Source organism: Eleutherodactylus coqui, chromosome 3, assembly GCF_035609145.1.
Source record: "Eleutherodactylus coqui strain aEleCoq1 chromosome 3, aEleCoq1.hap1, whole genome shotgun sequence".
NCBI lineage: Eukaryota > Metazoa > Chordata > Amphibia > Anura > Eleutherodactylidae > Eleutherodactylus > Eleutherodactylus coqui.
The window spans coordinates 224,446,052-224,473,165 of NC_089839.1; the positions used below are offsets into that span (position 1 = coordinate 224,446,052).

The 27,114-nt window shown below is 43.1% G+C and overlaps 1 protein-coding gene across 1 annotated transcript in view; it reads right to left on the bottom strand.

Annotated features, from left to right (window-relative positions):
• Positions 1-27,114, bottom strand: part of RAD18 (RAD18 E3 ubiquitin protein ligase) — a 354,196-nt gene that overhangs the window by 277,502 nt on the left and 49,580 nt on the right. The window contains exons 5-6 of the mRNA XM_066596983.1: positions 1,873-2,210; positions 148-247 (exon numbers count right to left, since the gene is read on the bottom strand). Of these exons, the coding sequence (XP_066453080.1) occupies positions 148-247; positions 1,873-2,210 (438 nt within the window). The remainder of the gene's footprint in view (positions 1-147; positions 248-1,872; positions 2,211-27,114) is intronic.

A 27,114-nucleotide genomic window follows, 5' to 3' on the forward strand; every position in this document is an offset into this window, starting at 1 on the left:
CACGCATGAATATGAACTTGGATTTTCAATGGAGTGTAAGAAAAAGATAAATTTAAGTATTCCCAGGAGGAGAATCTACTGCAAATGACTCGTAAAACCTAAAGTGTGTGTAACCAGAGCGCTGGGGTTTGCAGTTGTCGTCTTTACCTGCGCAGGCTCTCTTTCTTCTCATCCCTAGTAAGGCAGCTGTCCAAGTGATTATTGATGTATTGTTCCAATATGCCAACCCCACACACCGGGCACTCCACTGGTGGTGAAGAGACAGAAATACGTTACTCAGCTCACAGGGAAAGGAAAAACAAAAAACACTGCAAAACCAGTAGACTCCATGTGCAAAGCTGTAATGAACATAAGGAACAGAGAAAGACACAAGACAGAGTTAAAGATGCTGTACCACAACTGCAGGTTATCCTCTATCTACAGGGTAGGGAATAACCTGGTGATTGCGGTAGTCTCACCGCTGAGACCACTGCCGATCTGCTGAGCAAGACTCCCGTGTCCCCAATCATTCTCACGCAGTGAAGTCACTGTGAATGGAGCACTGGCCAAGCGTGTACGAGCAGCAATCCAGTAATTTCAATGGGGTTTACAGAAATAGCTGAGCGCACCCGCTCGGGTAGCTCCGCAGCCTCACTGAAAGTAAATGGAGGAGTAGTGTGCTTGCGTTCATTCAGTCTCCTCCTCACTGTGCAGTAACTCCATAATAAGGTGGACAGGAGACACGTGCATCCCGTTCTAGAGATTGGCGAGGGGTCTCAGTGGTAAGACCCCCACGATTAGCAAGTTATCCCCCTGCGGATAACATGTGGATAGGAAATGACTTGCAATTGTAGTACCACCCTTTTAAAGGCTATGTATGAAGCACTAGAGAGCATTTGTCTCATCTATTCGGTCATCATGCAACCTAGAATGACTGAACAACATTAAAACCGTGACTGCATGCAGACGGGAGACTTTCTGTAGCATCTTGTATCATTACTCATTGACTTTTCAACTACGGAGTAGTACCTGCAGCCCAGAGTATACAGAGCTGTATACAATCTTGTAGACCGTCAGAGTCACTCAACAATTCTTTTAAGACAAAGCAACGTTTGCAGTGTTTTTCTTCTGTTCTAAAACCAGGCAGCTAGACACAAAACCAGCGAACCTCATTACAGGCAATGGGGTCCGTCCGACTGTGTTTGATATCGTCCAGAAACTAAACAGTTCGGCCACATAGGATTTCCCTTCCCTGCTCCCGAACGTGAAAGCACCTTACAGCTAATGGGACACGGCCTATGAGACTACACACGGGGGAGTCATTATGCTGTCCAATGCCAGTTGTGCACAGGTTTCTCAGCTGCAACTTACATTACAGCTTTGGGGCTCACTCACATGGGCGTAGCGTAATCACTCCCATAAATACGCTGAATGTTTACGTGACTGAACTGCGCGTATTTTGACCCTCGTGGGTTCTGTTTCTGTGTGCGTGTAAATACATCCTGATCACTGTATATTTACGTGTGCATATAGAAGCGCAGGAGGCCCCAGTGATTTCACACTGTGATTGCGCAGTAAATATGCATCTATCCTGTAGCACACCAAACACCTCCCATCTTCACCAAAGCCTAAAGTAGCTGCTGTTTCTTCCCCATGCTTTATACTGCAGCTGCAAACTATCAGCTTTGTACAAACACAGGCCCACTGCAATATCAGTAAGAAATTGGTGCAGTTTTACAAGTGAGAAAAAGGTTATTCGAGTACTGCCACACAAACTATTGGAAAGCAGCCTCAATTTGCAGGAGTGTATGAAAACCTCATGACTTTGTACCTAAATGCCAAGCTATAGAAAAAGTGAATCCTCTCTCCTGCAGATGATTACTTGGGACCTACCTTTTACTTTAGCCAGGGATGTGGACGGGGTATTTGGGACTGCCGCTACGTCTGCCGATTGATCCAATACACCAGGTTCCTGTTTGACTGCGGTAGCGGAGCTGGAAGGAATAACCAGGCTGTCGTCCAGTGCAGCACTTGCAGTATAATTTGCGGCACTGCAGGATTTTTGGGAGATTTTGCCATTTCCTTTGACCAGGAACGCAGCCATAGATTTGTTCTCCTGCTTCATTTCCTTCCCAGCGCATCCTTGTGACCTGCTTGTAACAGGCTTGCCTATGGAAGGATCTTGTGGAGATTGTGGTGAGCGGTCAAGGACAGACGTGGAAAGACATTTCCTAAGAGACATAAGAGAGGAGTTTACATTTTTTACCTTCAGAACAAGAATATTTAATCCTAATTATAAACATGAGGTGTAAATGTCCACCCTATATAAAAGTCTTAAAGGTCCAGCATTAGAAAAAGATGGCTACTTTCTTCCAAAAATGAAGACACTCCTGTCCCCGGACCCAAACTTGGTGCATAATACGCACATATGATGCTCCACGTTTGGGTCAGTAGACCCAAGGTCAGGCCGAGACGACCTTCCAAAAGCTGTATGTAAAACAAATGGTGCAGAAGATAGTGTGGTTAGCCCCTAAAACAACAGGTATGGCTTTTACAAAAGTGCGGACAGGAAGCTTCCTGTAGTTGCTGCAGATTAGATGGAGATGCTGACATGTTCTGAACAGCTGACATGAAGGGGTCATAGATTCATGCTGCTTGTGCCAAATTCTGCCCCCCCATCAGCACGGTGCAACAGAAATCTGGATCCATCTGACCAGGCGATGTTTTTCCGCTGCTCAGTGATACAACTTTTGCGCTCTTTTGCCTGCTTTGACTAGTCTTCCCATTTCTCTTACACAATGGCGCTGGTATCGGTCGTCTGCTGTTATAGCCCCTTCATGCTAAAGAGCTGCGAGTTGTACGTTCGGAAATGATTGTTAAAAGCATTAACATTGTATTCGGATTACTATGCAGCACCTGCTGGTTAGAACAATTCCTGACATCCTCCTCTGACCCCTTTCAGTAACAAGATGTTTCTGTCCTCAAGATCCCTTTTCGCTGGATGTTTTTCCTCGATCACGCTATCCTGTGTATACTCTCCACACCGTTACACGAGAAAAATACACGCGGTTGCAAGTGAAAACCTAGCCCCAATGACCAAGCCTCATCGGAAGTCCCTCAGATCGCTGGATCTTCTCATCCTAAGGTGGATTCACACTGAAACTGATCCACGGAAAACTTGTCATGTGATTTTATGCCGGACTCCGGGGTCACGGGGATAATTTCTATACCGGGGAGAACCAATCGTAAGAGGACCAGGGGCTCTAATAAAGGGGGCATACAGTGTAGTTATCTATAAGACTACAACTGACTTGACTGGTAATACAATGAGGATCATGTAAACTCCCACCTGATACATTGCAGCAACTGATGAGATTTTTACCACTTTGATGGTGAATTCAGTTCAGGGGAACTTTGGGGCCCACAAAACAGTAATTTACAGAAAATTAGATGAGACATTTGCAGACAGTAACCCAGCGTGTGGCCGCCACAAAGCTGGGACTCAGTCCTACAAAGCTGTAGGGGGCAGAGTACACATACAGGAAAATACAGGCAGACACCAATAATGCCATGAAGCTTTTAATGAACTCTGCAGGCGATGCGGTTTCTCAGTAGTAAACAACAGATGGGTCTGACAGAATACAGGAGTATCCATATGCAGGATAGAGGGCACAGAACCGCAGCGGAGCGTGGGCAGTAACTTATGGCCTGTTTAATATGTGCGGGCAGCGGGATTGTTGGATTACAGCTTCCTGCAGGGAGCCATCACAATATATTAGTTTTACATTTGGGCCAAGAAATTTGCAAGGTGACACTGATGGAAAATAATTCAACTTCATCATCCAGTTAGGAAAGGATCACTAGAAAATGTAAAAGGCATCGAAGACAGATCTGCGCTTAGGAAACAAAATTCATTTGACGGCCTATTTGTTGAGAGCATAAACAGCGCTGAGCACCAAGACTGGCAAGTGTCCGGGCACCGCTAACTGATGTACTAAAGAGGAAGTCTGCTTCCATAGTGTCAAACTATTAATTGGGAGGGATGCTGCATTTTTGGTGGAAGAGATATTTTCTTTTAAACTCCGCCATATTGAATTGAGCAATCACCTTGCGCTGTAAGCACATGATTAATCGCTCCAAAAAAAATCCTCAAAAGATTTTTTTGAGCGACAATCGTCTAAACCAGCCTTAATTCTGCCTGTGATAATGAGCCGATAGGTGAGAAATTCTCTGCAGAACAGGAAATGTGGGACTTTAATAGTCTTAGTGGTCTGCGCAGTAATACCCATTATGGGGTTTGTTTGTTTTTTAAATGTTGGCATTTTGTCCATTTATAATAGGCCTTTGTGGGGAAAAATGCATATATTTTTTAAACTGGATTTTTTGCTTTCAAAATCACAGAAAACGGGCATATACTTACTGACTAAGGAGTGCATATAGCTGCATCCTCTCACCATGCAGGCAGCAAGCAGACTACCAAATGAGGGAGCTCATTACACATGTGAGGGACACCGATAAGACAGCCACTCACACAGCCTCTTAATATAGAGGGGGTGGCTGCTTGGTGTATAATTCCACACAGAGTGGATACAGTGTGGCAGACCTTCTGATACATGTAGTGCACCATGCAGAACAGCAACCTATTAATGACGCCATAATAGTTCAGCGGGTTGCCCTGCATTTCAAACAGTGAACCATATTGGTACTGCCGCCCTGGGCTCCCCCATGTGAATGATAGATAATAAATGCAAGGCATTAGTAGGATTATGGCCAAGATTCATCAGCCCACTAACCGCATCAAGGTTCCCTGCATGTAGTGGGTCCTTATACTACTATAAATACATCAATTTCTGTGATTGTTTTTATGGTTTTATGTATTTCCCCTTCTGTGATGTAGTTATAGTAGTATAGGCAAATCCGCCCAGTGTGAACCCAGCCTAAGTCCGTAAGTATATGGCCGTTTTCTGTGATTGTTTTTATGGTTTTATATATTTCCCCTTCTGTGATGGATTTTTTGCTTTCAATTTAACTTTATTGAACTTTTTCTAACACAGTTTTTTTTTTAAGTTGCTGACAAAAAATTTAATATATCTTCATTCATTTCCTAAGACAGTACACTGCATTACTTACATAGTGCTCTCTACTAAGCCTATGCCAGCAGCCTAGTAGACTTTGCCGGAGACGGGGCCTAATAGGCTGAGTTACATGGCAGACATGGAGGCCTTTGTTAAGCTTCCAACTGCTATGGGAACCTATTGGTATTTTACAATTGCACTGCAGGGTGCCAATCCTGCTTACATGCTACAGTTGCTATTGTGGCATGTAAGGGGTTCAACTGCCACGATCTGAGGTTTCTCCTGTCCTGGCTGCTAGAGTAGCAACCTGGCTGTCAGTCAGTCAAGCCGTCTTAAAAAAATGTACTTACTGCTTTAAAGCCCATTAGTCACGTGAGCAAAAAAGGTGTATTACAGTCACTAAGGGGTAAATATAAAACACTTCATGAATCCATCTAACTGCAGCAACAGATGCAAATGAATGAAGCGAAGCTCAAGAAGCACATTCTCTTATCAGACAGCCTTCTATAGGACACATTACTGCTACAGGGAATGAACAATGGTTTAGACCTCTTCAGCCTGATGACGACTTCACCGCAGCTGCGGTACTAAAATATTGGCCTGAGAGAAGAGCGCCTTCCTATAAATAGTCTGTAAGCACTTCTCACCCACAAACCAAAAACTGTATTACTTTGCAACAATGCAAATCAGAGCGGAGACACACAGAGATGAATTGGAAATGCTTTGCACAAAGCTTTTCGTTCTCCAGGCTGAAGGTTAACCTTGACCTTGGACGGTGGAAGCTCTCTCAGATGTACGGTAAGATAGGAGCACGTTCATTGCAGACAAAACTATTCTGCTCTTTTTGCTATGGGCAAGAAAAATGAAACTAAAGCACATACAGAATGGGAGGAATTGGGCTAAGCAGCAGCGTATGTGCAAAAAGACTTGGGTATACTAATAGATCACAGAATGAACATGAGTCAACAGTGTGATGCAGCAACAAAAAAGGCAAACTATTCTGGGATGTATTAAGAGAATCAGAGTCAAGACCATCTACTCTACCTCTACCTCTACCCTACTCTTTTGGAATACTGTGTTCAGTTCTGGGCACCAGACTTTATAAAAGACCGACAAACTGGAGCAAGTTCAGAGAAGAGTTACCAAGATGGTGAGCAGTCTGCAAATCATGTCCTATGAAGAATGATTAAAGGATCTGGGAATGTTTAGGAAAAAGAAGGCTGAGAGGAGACTTAATAGCTATCTACAATTATGTGAAGGGCTGTTAGAGTGCAGATGGATCAGGCCTATTCTCTATGCAGGGCACATTGGGGGATACACCGTACTTCCCAAACCTTTCACTTATGAGAGAGCTGATCTAGCGCCCCCATTGTATAAACGTAACCTCTGTTGTGAATAGCCAGAACCTCCAGCAGCCTGAAATCACAGTCTCCAATATTTTTTTAGACCAATTTTGCAGTTCTCATAGGAACGAATAGAAAAAGTCACTTTATGCTCCACACAGCAGACAGCAGAGGATTCAATTAGCCACATTCGAGGTCACGGGGGATGATGTTCAACCGGAGTGGAATGCTCTTTTGACAATGAAGGGATCAGTAGGCATGTTAGAGCCCCAATATGCTCAGTATGCCAACTGCACCATGGGGAAACAAAAGCTTTAGCTGGAACGACCCTTTAATAACATCGCGACAGCTAGAGTCCAAAAGATTGCATGTAACTCAATGAATTTCTCTCGGCTCTAGTTATACTCCGTAGTGCAATTTATTCAATAGTGTTACCAAGTCTCCGTGTAGCCCTAGCCTTAAAAAGGCCATTTGACGTGAACTAAGGCTTCAAATGGGTAATATGTAAAACTGCAAAAAAAAAACAACACGTTAAAGGAATTGTCCCACTTCTGTCTGTTTTGCTGCAAGAAGCACACAGTTTTGTATATTGAACATCCGCTCGAGTGGGTACTGCAAGCCGAGTCGCATTAACTTTAACCCCTTGAGTGGCGGGTTTCTTACCACCCTGTCAGACCCACCAGGGCAGGTTTTTTAAATGGTCTAATCAGTTAATTTCAACTAATTTTGCAGTCACGTTCCAAGAGCCATAACCTTTTCATTTTTCCATTGACCAGGCCATATGACGGCTTGTTTTTTGCGGGACAAGTTGTACTTTTTGATGGCATCATTTTTGGGTATATATAATGTATTGCATAACTTTTATAAAAACATTTGTAGGGAGATTGGGGGGGGGGGGGGGGGGGGAGAAATTCTGCCATTTGTTTTCTGGATTTCATTTTTCTGGCGTTCAGCGTGCAGAATAAATAATGTGATATCATTATTCTCTGAGTCACACGATTCTGGCGATACCAAGTTTATACAGGTGTTTAGGTTTTGCCATTTTTGTAGATTTAAAACATTTTTTTTTCTTAAAGGTTTGCTTTTGTGTCGCCACATTCCAAGAGCCGTATCATTTTATTTTTCTATTGCCAGAGCCCTAGAAGGCCGTGTTTTTTGTGGAATGAACTCCAGTCTTCATTTATCTAATTTTTTTGGAACATGTAAAATTTTGATAGCTTTTTATTTCATTTTTTCTAGTGGCAAGATTAACAAAAATCTGTAATTCTGGCATGTTTTTTATTTTTATTTTTCACTGCATTCTCTGAGCAGTATAAATAATATATTAAAGTAATTCACCAGGCCAGTACGATTATGCCAATACCAAATTGTAATAGTTTTTTTTTCTTTTTCACGCCTTTTTCACACTTTAAAAAAAAAAAAGTAAAAAAGTTAAAATCACCCTCCTTTTGCCATATCTAGAATAAAAAAATCTAAATCATAAAAGAAAAATACATATTTGGTATTGCCGCGTCCGTAAAGATCTGATCTATCAAAGTAGTGCATTATTTACCCCGCACGGTGAACGTAGTCCGGAAAAAAAATAAAGAACGCCACAAATGCACTTTTTTAGTCACCCTGTCTCCTAGAAAAATGCAATAAAAAGCGATCAAAAAGTTGTATGTATTCTAAATTAGTACTAACGTAAACTACAGGACATCCCGCAAAAAACGAGCCCCTGCTTAAGTACGTCGATGGAAAAATAAAGTTATTGCGCGAAGATGCAGCAGAAAATAATTTTAAAAAATGAAATGTCTTTGAAAAAAAAAGTACTACAACAAAAAAAAAAAAAAAAAAAAACACACAAGTTTGGTATTGTAGTAATCGTAGCGAACCATAGAATAGTTATTTTATTTTTTGTTGCAGTTTGTGTGCCGTAGAAACAAAACGCACTGAAAGATGTCGGAATGTCATTTTTTTTTTCATTTTACTCCACTTAGAATTTTGTAAAAGTTTTTCAGTACATTATATGGTACTTTAAATAGCACCATTGAAAAATGCAACTCGTCCCGCAAAAAACAAGCCTTCAAACAGCGACGTCAATGGATAAATAAAGGAGTTATTTTTTAAACAGGGGGAGGAAAAAAAGAAGTGGCGAAAAAAGAAAAAAAGGGGCCGTGTCACTAAGGGGTTAAATAATGTACTAACTTCCTTCTGTGTCAGTATGACGCAGGGATACCACATGTGTAATTTTTTTTTTTTACTTTTTACAAAGTAAAGGGAGACAAGTGTTTTTGTTTATTTTAATAATTTTTTACCTTTTTTTTGTCCCTTTAGGGGACTTTCACAGAGACCCACCAGGACCCCCTGATCACATTCCAGGGTTCCAATGGTGACAGCCCTTTACATGCTGCAGTCACATAGACTGCAGCATTTAAAGGGTTAATACAGCAGAGATCAGAGGTTCTCTCTGATCTCTGCTGTAAGAGCTGGTGCCTGGCTGTTCTCTAACAGCCAAGCACAAGCTCTCCCTGCCACAGAGACCATCGGCTTGCTTCTGACAAGCCGATGGTCTCTATGGCAACCTGTATACAAACTAGTGCAGGAGTTTAAAATTAAAAGCGGGAGATTGCCGGCAGATCGGCAGTATCTCCCTGCTTCTTATTTCAAAATCCTGAACTGCCCTGTGTGGGTCTGTGCATGCAGAGCACAATGCCACAGCTTGTGGCATTGTGCTCTGCAGCTCCCATAGATTTCCGGGCTATATCGCTATGGGCAGTGGAGCTCGTCCCGGAAAATTTCCGAGCGTGCAACTCAAGGGGTTAATAGAGCTCGGCCTGCAGTAGCCGCCAGGCTACAACACAATATACAGAGCTGTCTGCTTCCTGCAGCTAGAAGTGGAACAACCCCTGTAAGGGCTCCTGTCCACGGATGATCTTGCATTGCGTTGTTCGCGGACGGATTATCGCCATGAGTAACACAGTGCATGCTTTCCATAGCGTTGCTATTGAAAGTGCAGCCCCCTGTCCACGAGCGGAGAGTCATAGGGATTCTCCACTCGCGGAACTCAAATCGCAGCATGCTACAAATTGCCACGATTCTCCACGGTGAGCCTATCTGTCAGACGGGCTCACTGCAGAGAACTGTCAGTTCTCTCACCTGCAGCAGAATATCGCTAGTGATATTCCGCCTCGCCCGTGGACAAGGGACCTAACTATTTCTATATACTATCTATGTGTGTGTGTATTCACTGCGAATTTACACCATCCTATTTAACTTTGATGGGCTACTTTAGTCTGAAATCTGAAACAATATAGGGCAAGCTGTGATTGGTTTTCATGTGTGTAAATAAGCGCATGAAAAACAAGTCCAAATACTCCAATGCAAATCAATCGAGTTTCAGTATCAGCGTTAGATGCATCCTGTCTGTGTATGGGGTCTGGCTTTGCTTTTAATTCCCAGCCATTGTTACAAGGCTTGCATAAAGAGTCTGACTTTGGCTTGAAGGACTGCTGCCTTCCAATAGGTGGCGCTGTGGAGATATTATTCCATCTCCCTTATGTGCATATTACCCAGAGGAACATGAATGGCCGTTTTGAGTCTTCTCACTCACTCACCTTCTAGGTGCTCTCCCCAAGGTGAAAGGATAGAGTTTCTGACATTGCAAGCATAATACGGAGCATAAATACCCCTGTGTGAATGAGCCCTCAGTCTCTGTAGACTCCATGATTATTGGTAGGAATGAGCTAATCAGTCAAGTCCTGCACACATCTGTGACAGCTATTAATGAAACAGTCCAATGAAAATCCACCCATTTTTTATGCTCCCATTCCGAATTATTACATATAGTGTGACTTTTTCCAGAAATCATTCCAACAACAATTGAGAATTATGGCCCAATAACACCAAATGAGAACCTCATAATTTTCATTTACCCAAGTTTATGAACTAATGACATCATCAGCAGCTTGTTCGCACTCGTGCAGCCTGTTTACATGAGCAAATCATTGTTGGGATTCGTGAACTTTTCGTTCACTTCTTGTACAGGGTTTCATATTCCTATGTGAAAAAACACTGAATGATCAGTGCCTAAACGCTATGAGAAGCTGACAATTTTTAGGTCGGCTGAAACGGACTGATGAACCAGAAGCGCACAATTCTTGTTAGTCGTTGGTTTGCGTTTAAACTCAACAATTATCGGTCAACTTCATTTGCACAGTTTTTGGAACAATAATAGTTCCATCTAAAACACACCTTTAGTTTGATGAAGAGTGCAACACAACCCTGTCCTAACTTTGTCAATAGATCAGCAACCATTCTTTCGTGGCGAATGTCCCCAAGTCATCCAGGTCCAAAAACCATCAGTAAAATGGTAAGTAGTGTAATATAGCGACGCCGCAGGTTGAATACTGCATTCAAGCTGCACCAATTGAACAGCCTAATGATAGTTTCCCGAGCAACGCAGATTTACGCAGATTGATATTCAGAGACTAGCAATAGATCTAAGTAGATGAGGACAACTTACAGCAATAATTCCGAGAGGCAGCACTAATGCCATATAAAAGCCTTCAGCATTGCTTCATACGTCTTGCGTGTTTCAGGCTGGTAAACAAGCACTATGATTAAAGGGGCCTTCTGTTTTTATTTAAAGAGAACGTTTAATCATTGAATAAATGAAAGTTTTACTATACTTTGTGGTGTTTCCATTCTTCATATCAGTTTGATGTCAGAGAACGAGAACAGTTATAAAGGCCCATTTAGACACAGATTATCGATCAAAATTAGCTCAAAAGCGGTCTTTTGAGCGATAATCGTAAGTGCACTGACTTCATGCAGTTTTCATTAAACCGTCGCTCATCATTATCTTTCAGCATGCTGAATGACAACGATGAGCCTTATCAGGGATTCACAGCGGGATACAGCTGATACTATTGTTTCAGCTGTATCCCGCTCCCTGATGCCAGGCAAACAGAGAGGTCCAGCTCTGTTCTCCATATCACGCTCGGCTGTATAACAGCTGGACGCTTCGTGCAGAAAACAGCTGGATGCAGTAGACAAGTGGCCCAGCTTGTCTTCTGAATCCTCTGATCGGAGCGCAAGGTGATCGCTCCACGTTTGAGTGGTCGTCTTGCGCTGTAAAGGACTCAATGATTATCGTTCAAAAGACATCTTATGAGTGATAATCGTTGTGTCTAAATGGGCCTTAATACTTGATTACATTCACTGACTGCAAACCAGTTAGCGAGCATCCCCATCTCCTGCTTCCTACCTGGTTAGGTCGTAACATCCAGCTCTGACCAGCAGAGGAGCGGAAGTGATGGCGCAGCATGGCGATCCCACTTTAATGGGAGAGAAGTCAGTACTTCCACTTCTTGTGCCGACTGTTGATGACAGTGGGCCAGACAATCAGCTGATGGCTGGGGGTCCCAAGCTGCAGAAAACCCATTTAATGTACAGAACACTATATAGACTGCATACAATGGAGGAGCATTTCGTGTTTTATGATACAGTATGAATCCCTTTGCTTCTGTTTCTAGATCTACAATGCAATATTTAAAGGGCCTGTCCAGGGTTAGAAAAAACATACTTTCTTCCAAACACAGCGCCACCCATGTCCATGGGTTGTCTCTGATATTGCAACTCAACTCCAATTCACTTGAATAGAACTAAGTTGCAGTACCACACACAACCCTATAAACAAGGGTGGAGCTGTATTTGAAAGAAAGCAGCCATGTTTTTCTAACCCTGGAGAACCCAAGGGCTTGCTTTTTTTTTTTTTTTGGAGACCAGTTGTTTTTTTAATATCACTCTGAAGTACATAGGTTTTGTATAACTTTTATTACATTTTTTGGGGGTGGGGAGATGGAAAAACATTCAGAAATTCCAACATTTTTGGGTTTTGCTCACTATTTGGTAAAAAAATAACACTCTGATCAGCGCCACTATTGCGATACCAAGTTTATAGAGGATTTTTTAAAACTTTTTCTTTAAAAATGTGTTTTTATTGAGCAAAACAACTGACTCTACGACCCAGAACAGTTATATTGTCCCGGCAGAGGAGCTCAGCGGGAAGAGTTGTAGTTTGTATGGTACCAATTTGAGGTAAACGTGATTTTTGGATTGCTTTTATTACTTGTTTTAGGGGGCGAACAAAGGAAGAATAGCGATTCTGACGTTAGTTTTCACAATTAAAACACATGCATGCAGGACTTTCTCGTCCGGTAAAATGCCGGACAGCCGAGTAGAAACCAAATGGACCCCATTATAGTCACAAACTAGGTATCCCCGTAGGCGCAGTGACCCAATTAAAAGAGTCATTATATTATTTAACTTAACCAGCATCGGCAAGCTGTGAAAGAAAAAAAAACATTATGGCATGGACACGCGAATACATATCCCCCAAAATATTCCCATTAAAAATATACAACTCGGCCCATAAAAAACAAGCGCTTATACGGCTAGGTCAATGGAAAAAATAAAAAGTTATTACTCTTGAATGCAACGGTAGGAAAAAAAAAAGGGAAAGAAAAGAAGAAAAAATTAGTTAGTCATTAAGGCGCAAACAGGCTTCGGTACTGAGGGGTCAGGTAGTATGAACTGTGAGGTCAATAAACTGAAGACTGCCATGCCATCTGCACTTTTTGTGTGCCCAAGTTGTGACCTGCGATGCGGAGCAGCAATCCACACTAGTGCATACAACCAGAGGGAGCCGGGCTTCCCTGTAGGTCCCCTGTGTACGGCTCTGTACTGACGGCATTTGTCATTTGTTTCAAGGGTATGTGATAATCCTCTAAAAGGAATCAGTAAATGAGAGTAAACTCATCGTCAGGTGTCCCTTGGAGAATGTGGTAATCCGCTGGCGAGGGCCTGACAGTGACTGATCACTCCAATCCACAACGCAGCTTTTCCCTTTGATGAAAAGTGATGCATTGGGGGAACGTGGTTCGCGTTTCAATGTCTCAAGAAACAGACCGTCATCTAGTTTATAAAATTAGAGAAAAGTGAAATTCAGCCAAGATCTCCCGTCACGGAGAGCCTTTCATATTTAATCACGATGGATATAGCCTTCACCCCCTTCTACCATTTCATACGGAGCGCTGCTCCAGGGCAGAGGAGAGCACTCTGCATGTCATAATACCGCCAACTAAAGCAATTTAGGAAGATAATATAGCTATATACTGTATACGCAGCACATCCGGGAAGATAAAGGCTGATTAAAACTGGGGATGAAGGCAGCTATTGAAATCCCATCTGTCCTGTAAAAGGAAACCTGTTCCTATTTTGTAATCCAGCACTTTGGTCAGGTTTGCAGAAATTGCCGGAGACCCGTCTAGAGATGTAGCACACATTTACTTTTAACACGTTCCGACAACTACAATGCTGTAATCGACCTTATGACGACGTGCCAGTCATGTTAAGGATTGCTACATCGGTGTATAATCTTTCTACATATAAAATACATTTCTGTTGTCTGTTCTTTATGGACCAATCTGCACCAACTTTGCCCCAGGTAAGTCTGGCGCTTTGGAAGGTTTCAGACCAGGTTTTCGCACTCTTGGACCCATCGTTCTAGATACATTTGCAAAAAAAAAATTTTAAAAAACAAACAAAAAAAAAATCGGAATATGAACAAATATTAAAGACGTTTTCCAGTTATTGCCCAATTCTGCTTCAATAGGACCCCTTGTAGTGAAATAAAGTAAGCTATACTTACCCCTCCATGGCTGCCAGGATCCAGCGCTGCAGACCCGCTGTGGTCCCAGTGATTGTGACAGATGTCACAGAAAGTCAGAAGACCCCTACAGCCTCTCATTCGCATTCCTGAACCTCTGACATCATGCGGTCAGGAAGATAGCGCAGATGCCAGGAGAACGAGCACAGATACTGCAACCTTTCATTGGCTGCAACGGTCACCTAACTTCCTGTTACATCATTTGTTGCAATCATCGGGACTTTAGTGAGGTTGCTACACTGCATCCGGCCAGCTGCGGAGAGGTAAATACAGTTTACTTTGTTTCAATACAGGTGGTCCTATTGAAGCGGGGGTCTCCAGTAACCGGACAACCCCTTTAATTAAATTCTCTTTGGGACGCCACTGACTAAACTAATTTCTGAGCACAACGAGCAATTTTTCTTTTCTTGCCGTGAACAGACTGTACATTATTATGTTGACTTCATATCAGTAGCCCATCAGACTTCTAAGCCCAGAATGAGCATTCTGCTAGCTTTGCCATCTCCATTGAAATGAATGGAGCAGTGATGTGCATTGCTCGGCCATCACTCCATTCATGCAGGTTTCTTTAAGAACACCTATTCTCTGGATCTATGGCAACCCCAGCTGGGAGAGCCCCATGAATCAGAAAGAAATCCAGCACTGGGCACAGTTATAACAGCCCTGTCTACCCTGAAGTAGGATTAGGCTTTGGTCCCCCAGTAATTGGTAAAAGTCGTCCATGTCCTGATGAAGTAGTAACTGCATTCTACTTGCCTGGTCCATTGTGATAATTAGCTTCCAAAAATGATTTGAATGAGAGTACAACTTGTTTTAGGGGTTCATCATATACAGGACAGTGCACCCTGAAATGTTGTTACAAATAAGGCCCTTCTTTGGACATGGTTTCATTTGTGTGGTCCATTCTTTGACGAGTACGAATCCATTGGCAGTACACAGCAGCACCCTCTAACGCCTTGGTTGCCATCAGAGGCATTTGGTGACTACATGCGTAACACTGGAGGTGGCTAGGATGTAACCTGCATGTGTGACTTTCCCAGGTGTAATATTGATAGTCTATAGAGCGGAACGGTTCTTGCAACAGAGTGGATTAAAAACCTCAAAAAAAGACTCTTGTTAAAACCTAACTTTTATTTATCACAGAATATTTCAAAAGTCCATACAGCCAAAAAAAAAAACCTAGCCTCATACTACCTCCGCGGAGCAACCGACCTGCTAAGAGTGACGCTGATCTAATTTATTTCCCTATAGATCTCCTACATTATACCAGGAAAGGGAAAAAATATATGATTTTCTTTTTCAAGAGATTTTTGTCATCTCTCAATAGGGTAAATTCTGAACTAGGTTGAGTCAAACCTAAGCATCCCCCTTTCCTGGTGTAGTATAGGGAACAAGATCAAAGTCGCTCTTATCAGGGTAGTTTCTCCGTGGAGGTATTATGAAACTAGAGTTTTCAAAGCTGTATGGAATTTACTACTTTTTGATCAATAAAAAAAAATTTTAGCTTTATGTTCTGGCGGGTCTATTTTTTTAGGTTTTTGTTAGAGTTACTTAACCTTTGATCTTGGAATCAAAGAGATTTCAGACTATCTAGTCTGCATATTTAGTAACCAGGAGGATTAGAATGTACTAATAAAATGAATGACTTAAGAGAACTGCCTGGGTCTAAAGATCTTACTATTCAGTTTTCTGCTTTGTGATGCAGACTTCTCTTTTGTAATCTCCCTATTCTCTTGCAGCGCTGCTGTCCGAGCAAATTTTCCTGAGATGAATTTTGAGTAATAAGGGGAATGTTTCCAGGCAGATTTTAGCAGGGCTTAAAGACATCAGAATAAAACACAAACATTCCGAATGTAAAGAGGAAAGAGGTCAAGATCTTCATTTAGATTTCTGTGCACCGTGGACGGTGACGGGAGGGGACCCTATTACTTTAGGGACTCTTGTCACTGCACAGCCTCGGACAATATTCTCTTTGTAGATTCTTGCCAATGTTTAACATTCTTTGCACAAATAGGTATCCCAATGGAGCGAGCCTGATTAACTGCACTGTGAAGCGCTGCAAGCCAAACCCATGAATCCACTACTCCTTCACCAAAAGCAAAAAAAGATCAGATCACCCTCCTGAGACTCTGAGGTTCTAGGGGTGTAAATCATGAAAAATTAACAGTGTTTGTCATTTACATGATCCAGTCCAGATTTATGACATTTCCATAGTAAGGCGCCCCCTGGTATTCACAGGGTATAGAAATATGCACGCATACTCAGGCCTCATGTCCACAGGGAAGATCAGGCCCGCTACCCCGTGGACACGAGGCATTAAAATAACAATTACTCACCTCTCCGCACGCTCCGGATCTTCCTTTCTTCACGGCTTGATCTTCTCTCCGTCGCGGCCGGATCTTCTTTCTTCGGCCCGGCGGATGTGCACGGCACGCCGGTTGCGTGCCGCGCGCATGTGCCGTCCGGAAGAAAAAAGATCCGGCAGCGACGGAGAGAAGATCAAGCCGCGAAGAAGGGAAGATCCGGAGCAGGTGAGTATATTCTTCCATAGGCTTCAATAGAAGCCTGCGGGAGACCCACACCTAAATGGAGCATGTCCATTTTTTTTTATTCACTGTTATTGACCATCCGCGGGTATTTATCTACCCGCGGGTGTTCAATGCATCTCTATGGGGTGCGGATCCACGTGCGTGTGATCCGCTGCCGATTTAAAATCATCTTTTGCCCATGGACATGAGGCCTCACTCCCACCAGGTCTCTGCATAGGACTCACATCAGGTCTCCATTCACTGCAGGGCAGCCAATGAAACAGCTATTTGCCTACTTGTCAGGAGGGAGCGCCCTCTGCAGTACATGGCAATATAGCGGAGAAGACTCCTTCGGTAGACTGACAAGTGCTATTTCTCTTCACTGCTTCAGATTCCACAGTACAATTATAAGCTGCACTGAAACGTAATGGAGGATATATCATGGCTACCAAATGAGGAAGGAGACTGGAACCCTATTGTGGCCTATATAATGTAGATAGCTGCCAGGAAGGGATTGAAGTCACTGGTGATGCCGCGTAGATAGGTATCCACATCCAGCAGAAAGCTTCTCCTGCAAAGTAGCTATTAATTACAAAAGAAGCAGTAAGGGCTCAGTCACACGTACATTTTTACGCAGGTTTATACACACGTAAAAACGTTTGCACTGTGATCATCAAAAAAATAAAAATAAAAAAATTGCAGCTACAAAAGATAGAACATATGGGTGGCAGGGGACATGGTCATGCATTTTTTTTGACGAATGCAATGCGAACGGTTTTACGCGCGTAAAAATACATTTGTGACTGAGCCCTAAAGTGAGGCTTGCTACTGGAATCTTATTTCTAGGGGAAAATTTACATTGCTCCATGTGATGCTGGACCTTAGGGTATGCTCATACAAGGCAGGAGTTTCTGAAACTGTTCCATACTTCTGAATGGGGTTTGCAAAAATCCAAGCACCTGATACAGAGAAAAAAAACAGTAGAACCTCAACTAACGTCATTAATCCGTCCACAAGCAATTAATTATTTCCATAGGAATTAATGTAAATCCAATTAATTGGTTCTAGACTTTCCAAAAAACACAACAAACCCCATTTATAAAGAGAATAACTCTGGTCTTTAATCCCAAAAACTAACAATACTGAATGAATAGAAAACACAACTGTAAAGAATAAATTAACATTTAACAGGTTTTTGGACATTTCGCATACAGTGCTTTGACATAGGACTGCAGGGACATTATTATAGCAGTACGTGTCACTGTGTTATCTGTGCTTTGACATAGGACTGAAGGGACATCATTATAGCAGTACGTGTCACTGTGTTATCTGTGCTTTGACATAGGACCGCAAATAGGCCAGTGTACGGCACATGACCATGTATCTCACACAGACGGACATGCGCAGTGTCACTCAGTCATTTTTTTTTTTATTCTCCGCTGTTTCATAGCGGGGTTGCATAAATGGCCGCCCCTACACAATGTATTGCATAAGGACAGCGCTGCATACGCTGCACATAGAAAACAGTAGTGCCCAGGCTGCGTGGTACGCTGAGAAATGGAGCATGCTGCGATCTAGTTCTTGCGTGTATCTATCTACATAGTATCTACATGCTCACATGAATAGATCAATGAAAATCCATTTACTTTCACCGATTCCATTCACCACGTGTTACGCGATCGTACATCGCGTGCTTAATACGCAATGAAAATTCGCTTAACTGAAGGAACTTTTGAAGCAAAGGGGTATACATTTTTCCTTAAAAAAAAAAAAACAAAAAAAAAAACGGTGAACAATGAACATTGTCCATTTCCAGAAGTGCTGTCCAACACACGTACTCTCCTTCTTGGTATCTGGAGATTGGGGTGCCTGTGCTGCCAGGGCTCAGAGAGGAGGACTAGAGCTTACAGAAGGGCTGCAGGGTGCGGCTTCTCATTTATTTCTGAAGGTACAACCTAACTCAGACATTGTAGAATAGGAGCTCACAGCCTGATTAGAGTACTTCAAGGATTTATATACACTGTTTTCTTTTTAAAAGGGGAACAATCTTTTCAGACAACTTCAGCTCCTCTACTAACTTGTGTTAGACCAGTGGTGGCAAACCTATAACACGCATGCCAGAGGTGGCATGCAGAGCCCACCCTGCAGGCACACGCCGCTCACCACTAGTGAATACCGGCAGGGGCCGCGGCTCCTCTGCCGGTATTCACTCACCGCTCTGCTAGTGACGTTAGTGCAGCCAGGATCCTCCTCCCCCGTCTCCTCCTCTTAGGTTCCGCTGGGGGGTCTCACTAATACATCGCGGGTCGCGGGGGGCCGGGTGTCACTAATAGACCGGGGGCCGCTGGGGGGGGGGGGGGGGGCTCACTATTATAGTGGGGGTCACTATTATACTGGGGCAGTTTCATGATTATACTGGGGTGGTGTCACTATTATCGCTGGGGCCGCTGGGGTGGGGGTGGGGGGGCACTTACCGCTGGGGGCAGGGGAGGTCCCTATTACTGCTAGGGTATGTTTACATGTGGCAGAAATGGGCATAGCGGTTTCAAAATATACAGGGTGCAGATTTTGACTGCTTTTTGGATGCAGAAATGCTGCAGAATTTTCCACAGAAATTTCCGCTGAGGACATTCTGCAGTATTTCGGCATCCAAAAAGCAGTCAAAATCTGCACATTGTCTATTTTGAAGCGGCCCTGTGTTTTTTAACACGATCATACGCATGATAAGCCCCACTACCTGACGTGTTGGCACTTTGCGATAAATAAGTGGGTTTTGGGTTGCAGTTTGGGCACTCGGTCTCTAAAAGATTCGGCATCATGTGTTAGACTGTAAATCAAGTTTGAAGTGTCTGCCAGCAGGGGACCCCCTTTCAGCTTCTCTGCAATTCCCTCTCTGTTGTAAGGTACAGAGCTTCTATAAGAACTAAGACAAAGGGATGTTTGTATAGGAGCAAAGGGAAGGGCTATCTTGCATGACAGCACCTGTGCACTCATAGGCCACAAGCTGACAGATCTGCAGACACTGTGATAATCTCCACAGTCTCAACCTCTCTGAACACATTATAGTGGCTTTAATAACCATTTGGACAGAATGCGTCAGGTATAATCCTGGGAAACCAGAGTGGCGAGCATTCAGATTCTGCTGATTGGACCATAGGTAGTGCAATGCAACATGGGAAGTAAGGGCAAAGAAGTCGGGACAGTGAACTACCGGCAGAATGCTAGGCTTGTAACACACACCCTCCCTGAAAATGGATTGCAAACAGCACAGAGATAGAAAATTGGGGAAGATCATTCGAAATTCAGAATTGGTATAAAATAAGGTACAAGCAGCAGCAAATGAAGGGGGTAAGGAGACCCTGGTGTAGTTTAGAAAATTTGTTGAAAATTCAGGTTCGCTTGAATTAACCTTTAACAACTGCTGTATAGTCTTTTCACAGCAGCCATTCAAGCAGTAGAAAGGTGGCGCTTTAGGGGAATACTTGCTCAAGTAATTTGCTTTAGCGAGTACGCTCGCTCATCTCTAATGGGCACCTCACATCTGCTGCAGTGTGTGCTACTCTGGCCTCACACAGTGGTTCTATAGCAAGGCGGCGGCAATGCCATTTACTGTGCCTATGATTTGGTGCAAACCGAAAGATCATCACTGAGACTGCTATTTCTGTCTGACCAATGTTGCTGGATTTTCAAACAAGTCAAAAATTGTATATCTAGATTGTGAGTCTGCTCTGAAGTCAGTGCCGCATGACGCTGAGCCCCAATACCGCCTGCATCTTGTGCTTCTGAAGGACAGTTCTGATGGGGATCATGAGGATGATGTTGCTCCTGATGCACGTTATGAACCAGAATCTGATTTAGATCTAGAGAGAGACCGGTCTTTATCAAAAGAGAAGTCTGAATTGTTAGCCTCCAAATTACAGGAATGGAATTTACTACAAAAAAATATATGTAAAGTAGAATACGAAAAAAAACCTAAAACACATCCCACTAAAAAAGCCTCATACGGCTACAAAGACAGAAAAATGAAAAGGTCACAGCTCTCAGATTGCTGCAAAATAAAAATGCCTGGTTTCTTCAACAAACATTTTTTTATTGTGCAAAAGTAGTAAAACCTAAGGCCTCATGCACACGGCCGTGACGGGCTCCGCAAGCGAAATACCACAGCAGAGTCCGTCACGGCGCCCCCTCAAAGACCCAATGCTCACCTCCAGATCCGCTGCATAGCTCCTGCATGACACTGCTGGCATGCATGCGCAGTACAGCGCATGACGCGCTGGCGGTGTCCTATGACGCTGCTGGCGGGGCGCGTAATCACGCTATATTCCACGGTTTCACTGCCGAAGTATAGCGTGATGGGCGGCTTCCATTGACTACAATGGAAGCTGTCTGCGCATATGCTGCAAGTAATTTCACACTGCAGAATCACGCAGCGTGTACATTGAGCTATTAGGTTCAATAGAACCTAATAGCTGTGGTGAAACGCGGCAAAAATGCGGTCGTGGGCATTAGCCCTAAACTTATCTGGTATTGCCATATTTATACCAACCCAAAGAATAAAGTTACATTTTTTTTGTTTGTTTGTTTTTTGGGGGGGAGGGATAATATACAGTAAACACTGAAAAACTGTAATTGCTGCTTTTTCATTTCCTACTCAAAAAATAAATAAAAGCTAAATCGATACATTTTTACGTGCTCCAAAAAGGTGCCATTGAAACTTCCACACGGCCTACAACTACAAGTCCTTATACAACTATATTGGTGGAAACAAAAAAAGTTATGGTTGTTAAAATACAATGAAGAACCAAAGAAAAAAAAAAACAGCTCGGCCCTTCAAGGGGTTGTCCCGCGGCAGCAAGTGGGGTCATACACTTCTGTATGGCCATATTAATGCACTTTGTAATGTACATCGTGCATTAAATATGAGCCATACAGAAGTTATTCACTTACCTGCTCCGTTGCTAGCGTCCCCGTCGCCATGGATCCGTCTAAATTCGCTGTCTTCTGGCGTTTTTAGACGCGCTTGCGCAGTCCGGTCTTCTGCCTGGTGAATGGGGCCGCTCGTGCCGGAGAGCTGGTCCCGCGTTGTCATCGTAGCTCCGCCCCATCACGTGTGCAGATTCCAGCCAATCAGGAGGCTGGAATCGGCAATGGACCGCACAGAGCCCATGGTGCACCATGGGAGAAGACCTGCGGTGCATCGTGGGTGAAGATCCCGGTGGCCATCTTGGAGAAGGAAGAAAGAAGTCGTCGCAGAGCGGGGATTCGGGTAAGTAATATATATATTTTTTTTTTTTTTTTTTAACCCATCCCTTGGGTTTGTCTCGCGCCGAACGGGGGGCCTATTGGGAAAAAAAAAACCCGTTTCGGCGCAAGACAACCCCTTTAACATTGAATATATGTGCTGTATTAAAGGGTTATTAATAGGGGTAAAGCAAAAAAAAAATATTTAAATTTAAAAAAAACAAGAAACACCCATACTAAATGGTTGTGCCAGTTTTTGATCGTTGAGCTGGTGATCGGTGGCCTCATTGTTAGTGACCTGAATATCTGCAACGCTCCTGCACTGCAGTCTATAGAAGGTGAATGAGAAGTTCCCGAGTACACGGACATGAAAGGCCTTCACGGCAGCTGCAACTTTCGCCTGAAATTTCAGTATAAAAATAATCTCCTTTTTACACTACAGGCACAGCAGGCCCCGTCTTACCAGGGAGCAAAACTTTATCGTCCTTCTGATGTGTCAGAAATCTAGGAATAGGCAAAAAGTGACAAAGAAAAGAGACCAGAAATACAAATCGGCTGCTGACAAGTTTTAGCAACTTGTATCACAAAAAAAACAAAATCACATGGGCACTACCCAAACAAAGCATGTGGGGTGCTGCCACACAGTATCTAACAAAGAACAGACTATAAACAGAAAAAAAGAAGAAAAGTAGTGCACAGTCCAAAAATTACAAAAGTACATCAATATTAGTACAAAAACACATAAATAGCCATGACTAAAAGCATGAAAAGAGAGACAGATCCAACTGAGCTCTCACAATCACGGGGTCCAATGATACAGCCCTACGTGGCAAGCAAAACCGTCCACGGCATAAGAAACATAATTCAGTAAAGAATATTGGTAAACTCAGATCACATGCCAAATCTAACATCAGTTTCTCTGGTCTCCAGAGATTGGGGAGAATGTAAGGATATACTGTATATTAATCATCATTAAACGCAGCTATACCATTCTATCATATGCATTTGCAGGCAACAGTGGCAATGCTAGTACGCAGCATCTGTCAGACAATTCGTGATGTACTGGGCAGCCTGTAAGTAATAGGGACAGCCGCTAATTATGGGCCGTGAGAGGTTACGTCCAACCAGTAACTTGGGCCCTTTTAAATGAGCTGATAAATCATTCAGATTTCTCCATCCAGCAGGAGTCAGAACGATTATCGCTCAGTGTGAACGCCCACCCCGGCTGAACGACAAACAAGAATCTGTTCGCTTCTCATTTGTCATTCAGTTTCTGCATGCTGGATTGGCCATTCACTTATGAATGACTGCCTGCTTACTGTGAATGGAGGCAGGCGGGCCGGAACAATCTCCACCCGCTCCACTTCCATTCACTGAGCGATGCTGCTTCTTGTGTAAAAGCACAGGAATGCTGGGACAAGCTGTCAGACATCTGCGTCCGTCTAGCCATCCAGTGTAAGAGGGCCCTTACTCTGCAGAGGCGCTTAATCCAGCAACTCCAGCATATTAGATAGGGTATGAAGTTCCACAAATCCGACCATAAATTCCAGTCATCTCACCATCCGCTGTAGAGTCATACTTTATTGCTGTAGCATTCAGAAACCCTCCGATGTTACGAGATATCGCCGAGTGGAGACGGAGGTCAAGCAACTATAAAAGGGCTGCAAGCATGAAACAGCTTTTCAAATCTGCAAAACTGGACGGCAACATTTTTATTAGGTTGTTATTGAACTAATTCAATCTCAAACTTATGATCCAGAAAATCTGGCATCCGTCTGCGGCCCGAGGGACAAGGTAATAGGAGTTTTACAGTATCAGCAGTCTTATGAGCCACTAAGACCTTCATAGTTAATCTGGTATATAAAGCAGAATATAGAGTAACCAAAAAGGTGACCTTATAAAGCTTCAAACCGATGATAGTTCTAACTAATGGGGGGACAAGCCTGACTGCATCCAGCCGGACGGCCTGTGGGCAGAACACATCGCCAAAAGAAACTGGAAAACAGCAGCAAGAGGTAGGACTGATGCTCCTTCGCTTCTGTGATTTTGCAAAGTACAGATGAACTGAATGACAGTCTGTGATTTAAGCTTTTGGTGCAGAGAGAACAACAACAAGGTCAGGCTCTGTTCTGGTAAGTGGTTGTCCAGTTGTAAATTATGGCCTATCCTCAGAAAAGGCCATCAATATTAGATCAGAGGGTGTCCTTCCAACAAGACCACAGACGATCAACTGTTCTGTGGCCGATATACTTGCAGAAGACAGACAGCTTAATTGAAACTGCAGTGGTGAGGCTAAGTCTTACAAAGTAGAGATGAGCGAACGTACTCGTAATGAGTACTTGCGCACCCGAGTACCGCCATTTTCGAGTACTTCAGTACTCGCGCGTAAAGATCCGGGGGGCGGGGAGAGGCGCGGCGGTGCGGGGGGTAGCAGCGGGGAGCCCTCTCTCTCTCTCCCTCTCCCCCCCACAACCCCCCGCGCCGCCACGGCGCCCCCCGAATTTTTTCGCCCGAGTACGGAAGTACTCGAAAATCGCGGTACTCGGGCGAAAAAGGGGCGGGGCCGAGCACGTTCGCTCATCTCTATTACAAAGTCCTCATTGAAATAAATGCAATACCAAGCATGGCCACTGCAGAGAAAACAGTTATCTGCTTCCTACAGAAATCAGCTCAGTCTATGAGCACCAAACCCAGCAAACAACTGATTTGCAGTGGCTCCAAGTCAGGGATCCCTGCAAATGTAATATTGATGGGCTATCCTGAGGACAAGCCATCCATGGTTTACAACTGGACAACCCCTTTAAAAGGGGACACTAACCTTTCAGACGTCTGCTCATCTACTAGATTGTGTTACTGTCATTATTTCTGTAATACGCGTTAAAAATTTTGTTGTTTTACCATTGTAAATTACGTTTTGAAGTGTCTGCCAATAGGGGTCTCTCTTTCAGCTTCTCTACAATCTACCAGCTCTCATTAGCTACACAACTTCTATTGCGACAAAGACCATTCCATACCAACAGGGGGAGAGCCTATCTTCACAGGCAGCTCCCGCAGACCTACAGGCTGCCAGATCTGCAGACACTATGATAACAATTTTTCAGAGTCTCCGCCTCTCCTGCTGTTACAGTGTGTGGGTTGTGTCTGTGTGCACACATTACATACACACATCATAGTGGGTTTACTAAACAGGTCTTTAAATACCTGATCATCCTGGTAAAAGGGCAAAAGGGCGGACATTCAGATACTAGTTCCTCGCTGACTTGATCAGAGACAGTGCAATACGGCATGGAAAGTAAGGGCAAGGAAGTCAGGACAGTGAACTACTGGCAGAATGCTAGGCTTGCTACATGTCCCCTCCCTGAACTGGACTGCAAACAGAGCAGCAGAAAACCAGGGATGACCACTTGTAAATCAGAACTTACAGACACAAAACGAGAACAAATAGCAGCAAATAAGAAGATGGTAAGGAGAGCCTGGTTTATTTTAGAAAACCTGTTGAAAACTCAGGAATGCTTTAAAATCCTGAAAATGGCAGCACTGGATGGAACCTATCTTGGCCATTATGGAAAACTGTTAAATTGATCTCCAAAATGCCATTAATTTCTTGCCTTTTGTGCTGGAAAGAATACCATGGTGAACCAAGAAAATGAATGTAAACCTGCTAAAACAGAGACCTATTGGCTATTAGTAAAAACTTCTGAAACAGACGAAGATAGGTTTGTCCAGTGGTGCAGTTTTTTGGATTTTGAATGAAAGCGCCCCCCCCCCCCCCCGGACGGAAGCAGTAATAAGACCTGAACAGAGCCTAAAAACACTTTGTAAATTCACTTCAGAAAATCATTGCTTAGTTTCCATTCAGTTATAATCTATATCTCATGCAGAGGAATACTGGGCATAATTTTCGCTTAAAGTCATACCACATCATACACTCCAGCTGCAACCAAAAGGTAGCTCTAAGTATGTACAAGGTGGTATAAGACTATATGATCAGCGGAGGTCTGATTTTTGTGCCCCCCACCGATACGGAGAATTAAATAGCTTTTCTGAGGGTTTTTTCCTTCGCTTTAACAGATTAATGACCAGACCTATTTGCGCCTTAACCCCTTAGTGAACAAGCCTGTTTGTGCCTTAATGACCAGGCCAAACTTTGGAAATCTGACATATGTCACTTTAACATTGAATAACTCCGTAAAGGTTTTTGCGTATCCAAATGATTCTGACATTGCTTTTTCGCCACCCATTGTACTTCATTTTAGGTGGAAAAAGTAGACCGATAGAATTTGTGTATATTAAAACTGCCAAAATTGGGAAGCTTTTTTAAAAAATTGTCATTTTTTTCACATTTCCAACTGCAGTATGTGGAAACATACTGTACAAATTTGTGATAAGATCTATATTTCCCTCCGTTTACTATATTCTGAAAGCATACTTGAAAAACTTTAATTCTTTTAACCACGTACAAATTCAACATTGTTAAAATTTTGAGGAAAATTTGGTTTTCCTGCACCAAGCCAAGATTGCAAAAGCCCATAGGTGTCAGAATGATAGATAACCCCACAAACACACAATTTTTTAAAACTAGACCCCTTAACAAATTCATCTAGGGGTGTACTCCGCATTTTGACCCCACAGTGTTTGAATAAATATAAGCAAAGCAGAAAGAAATATTAAGATTTTCATTTTTTTGGGAAGTGTGTCATTTTAATTTTCTTTTGTACAGCACACACATGAATGAAGACTTGCACCCCAAAATGGATACCCCTGCTTGTCCTGTGTTCAGAAAAATATACATTCTGGCCCCAATCTGCTTACTGGACACATGGCTAGGCCTGTAATGAAGGGAACACCCATTGGCTTTCAGGGCACAACTGAATAAATTCCAGGCCCTATTGCTCACTTGTAGAGCCATCAAGCTGCCAGAAAGATAGAACACCTCCACAAGTGACCCAATTTTGAAATCTATACCGCCCCTTAGCTCATTTATCTAGGTGTGTACTGAGAATTCTGACCCCACATTTTTTTTTTTTATTGTTATAAAGCAGGTAAAAATAAATAAAATCTCTTTTTTGCTTACAGGACACATGGCTAGGCTCATAATGACGGGAACTACAATTGGCTTTCAGGGCACAACTAAATAAATTACAGGCCCAAATGCACACGTGGGCAGAGAAAATTTTTTTTTAAAAGCTGCCACTTCCCCCCTCCGTGTTTGACATTGCCTAAATCTTAGATAAAAG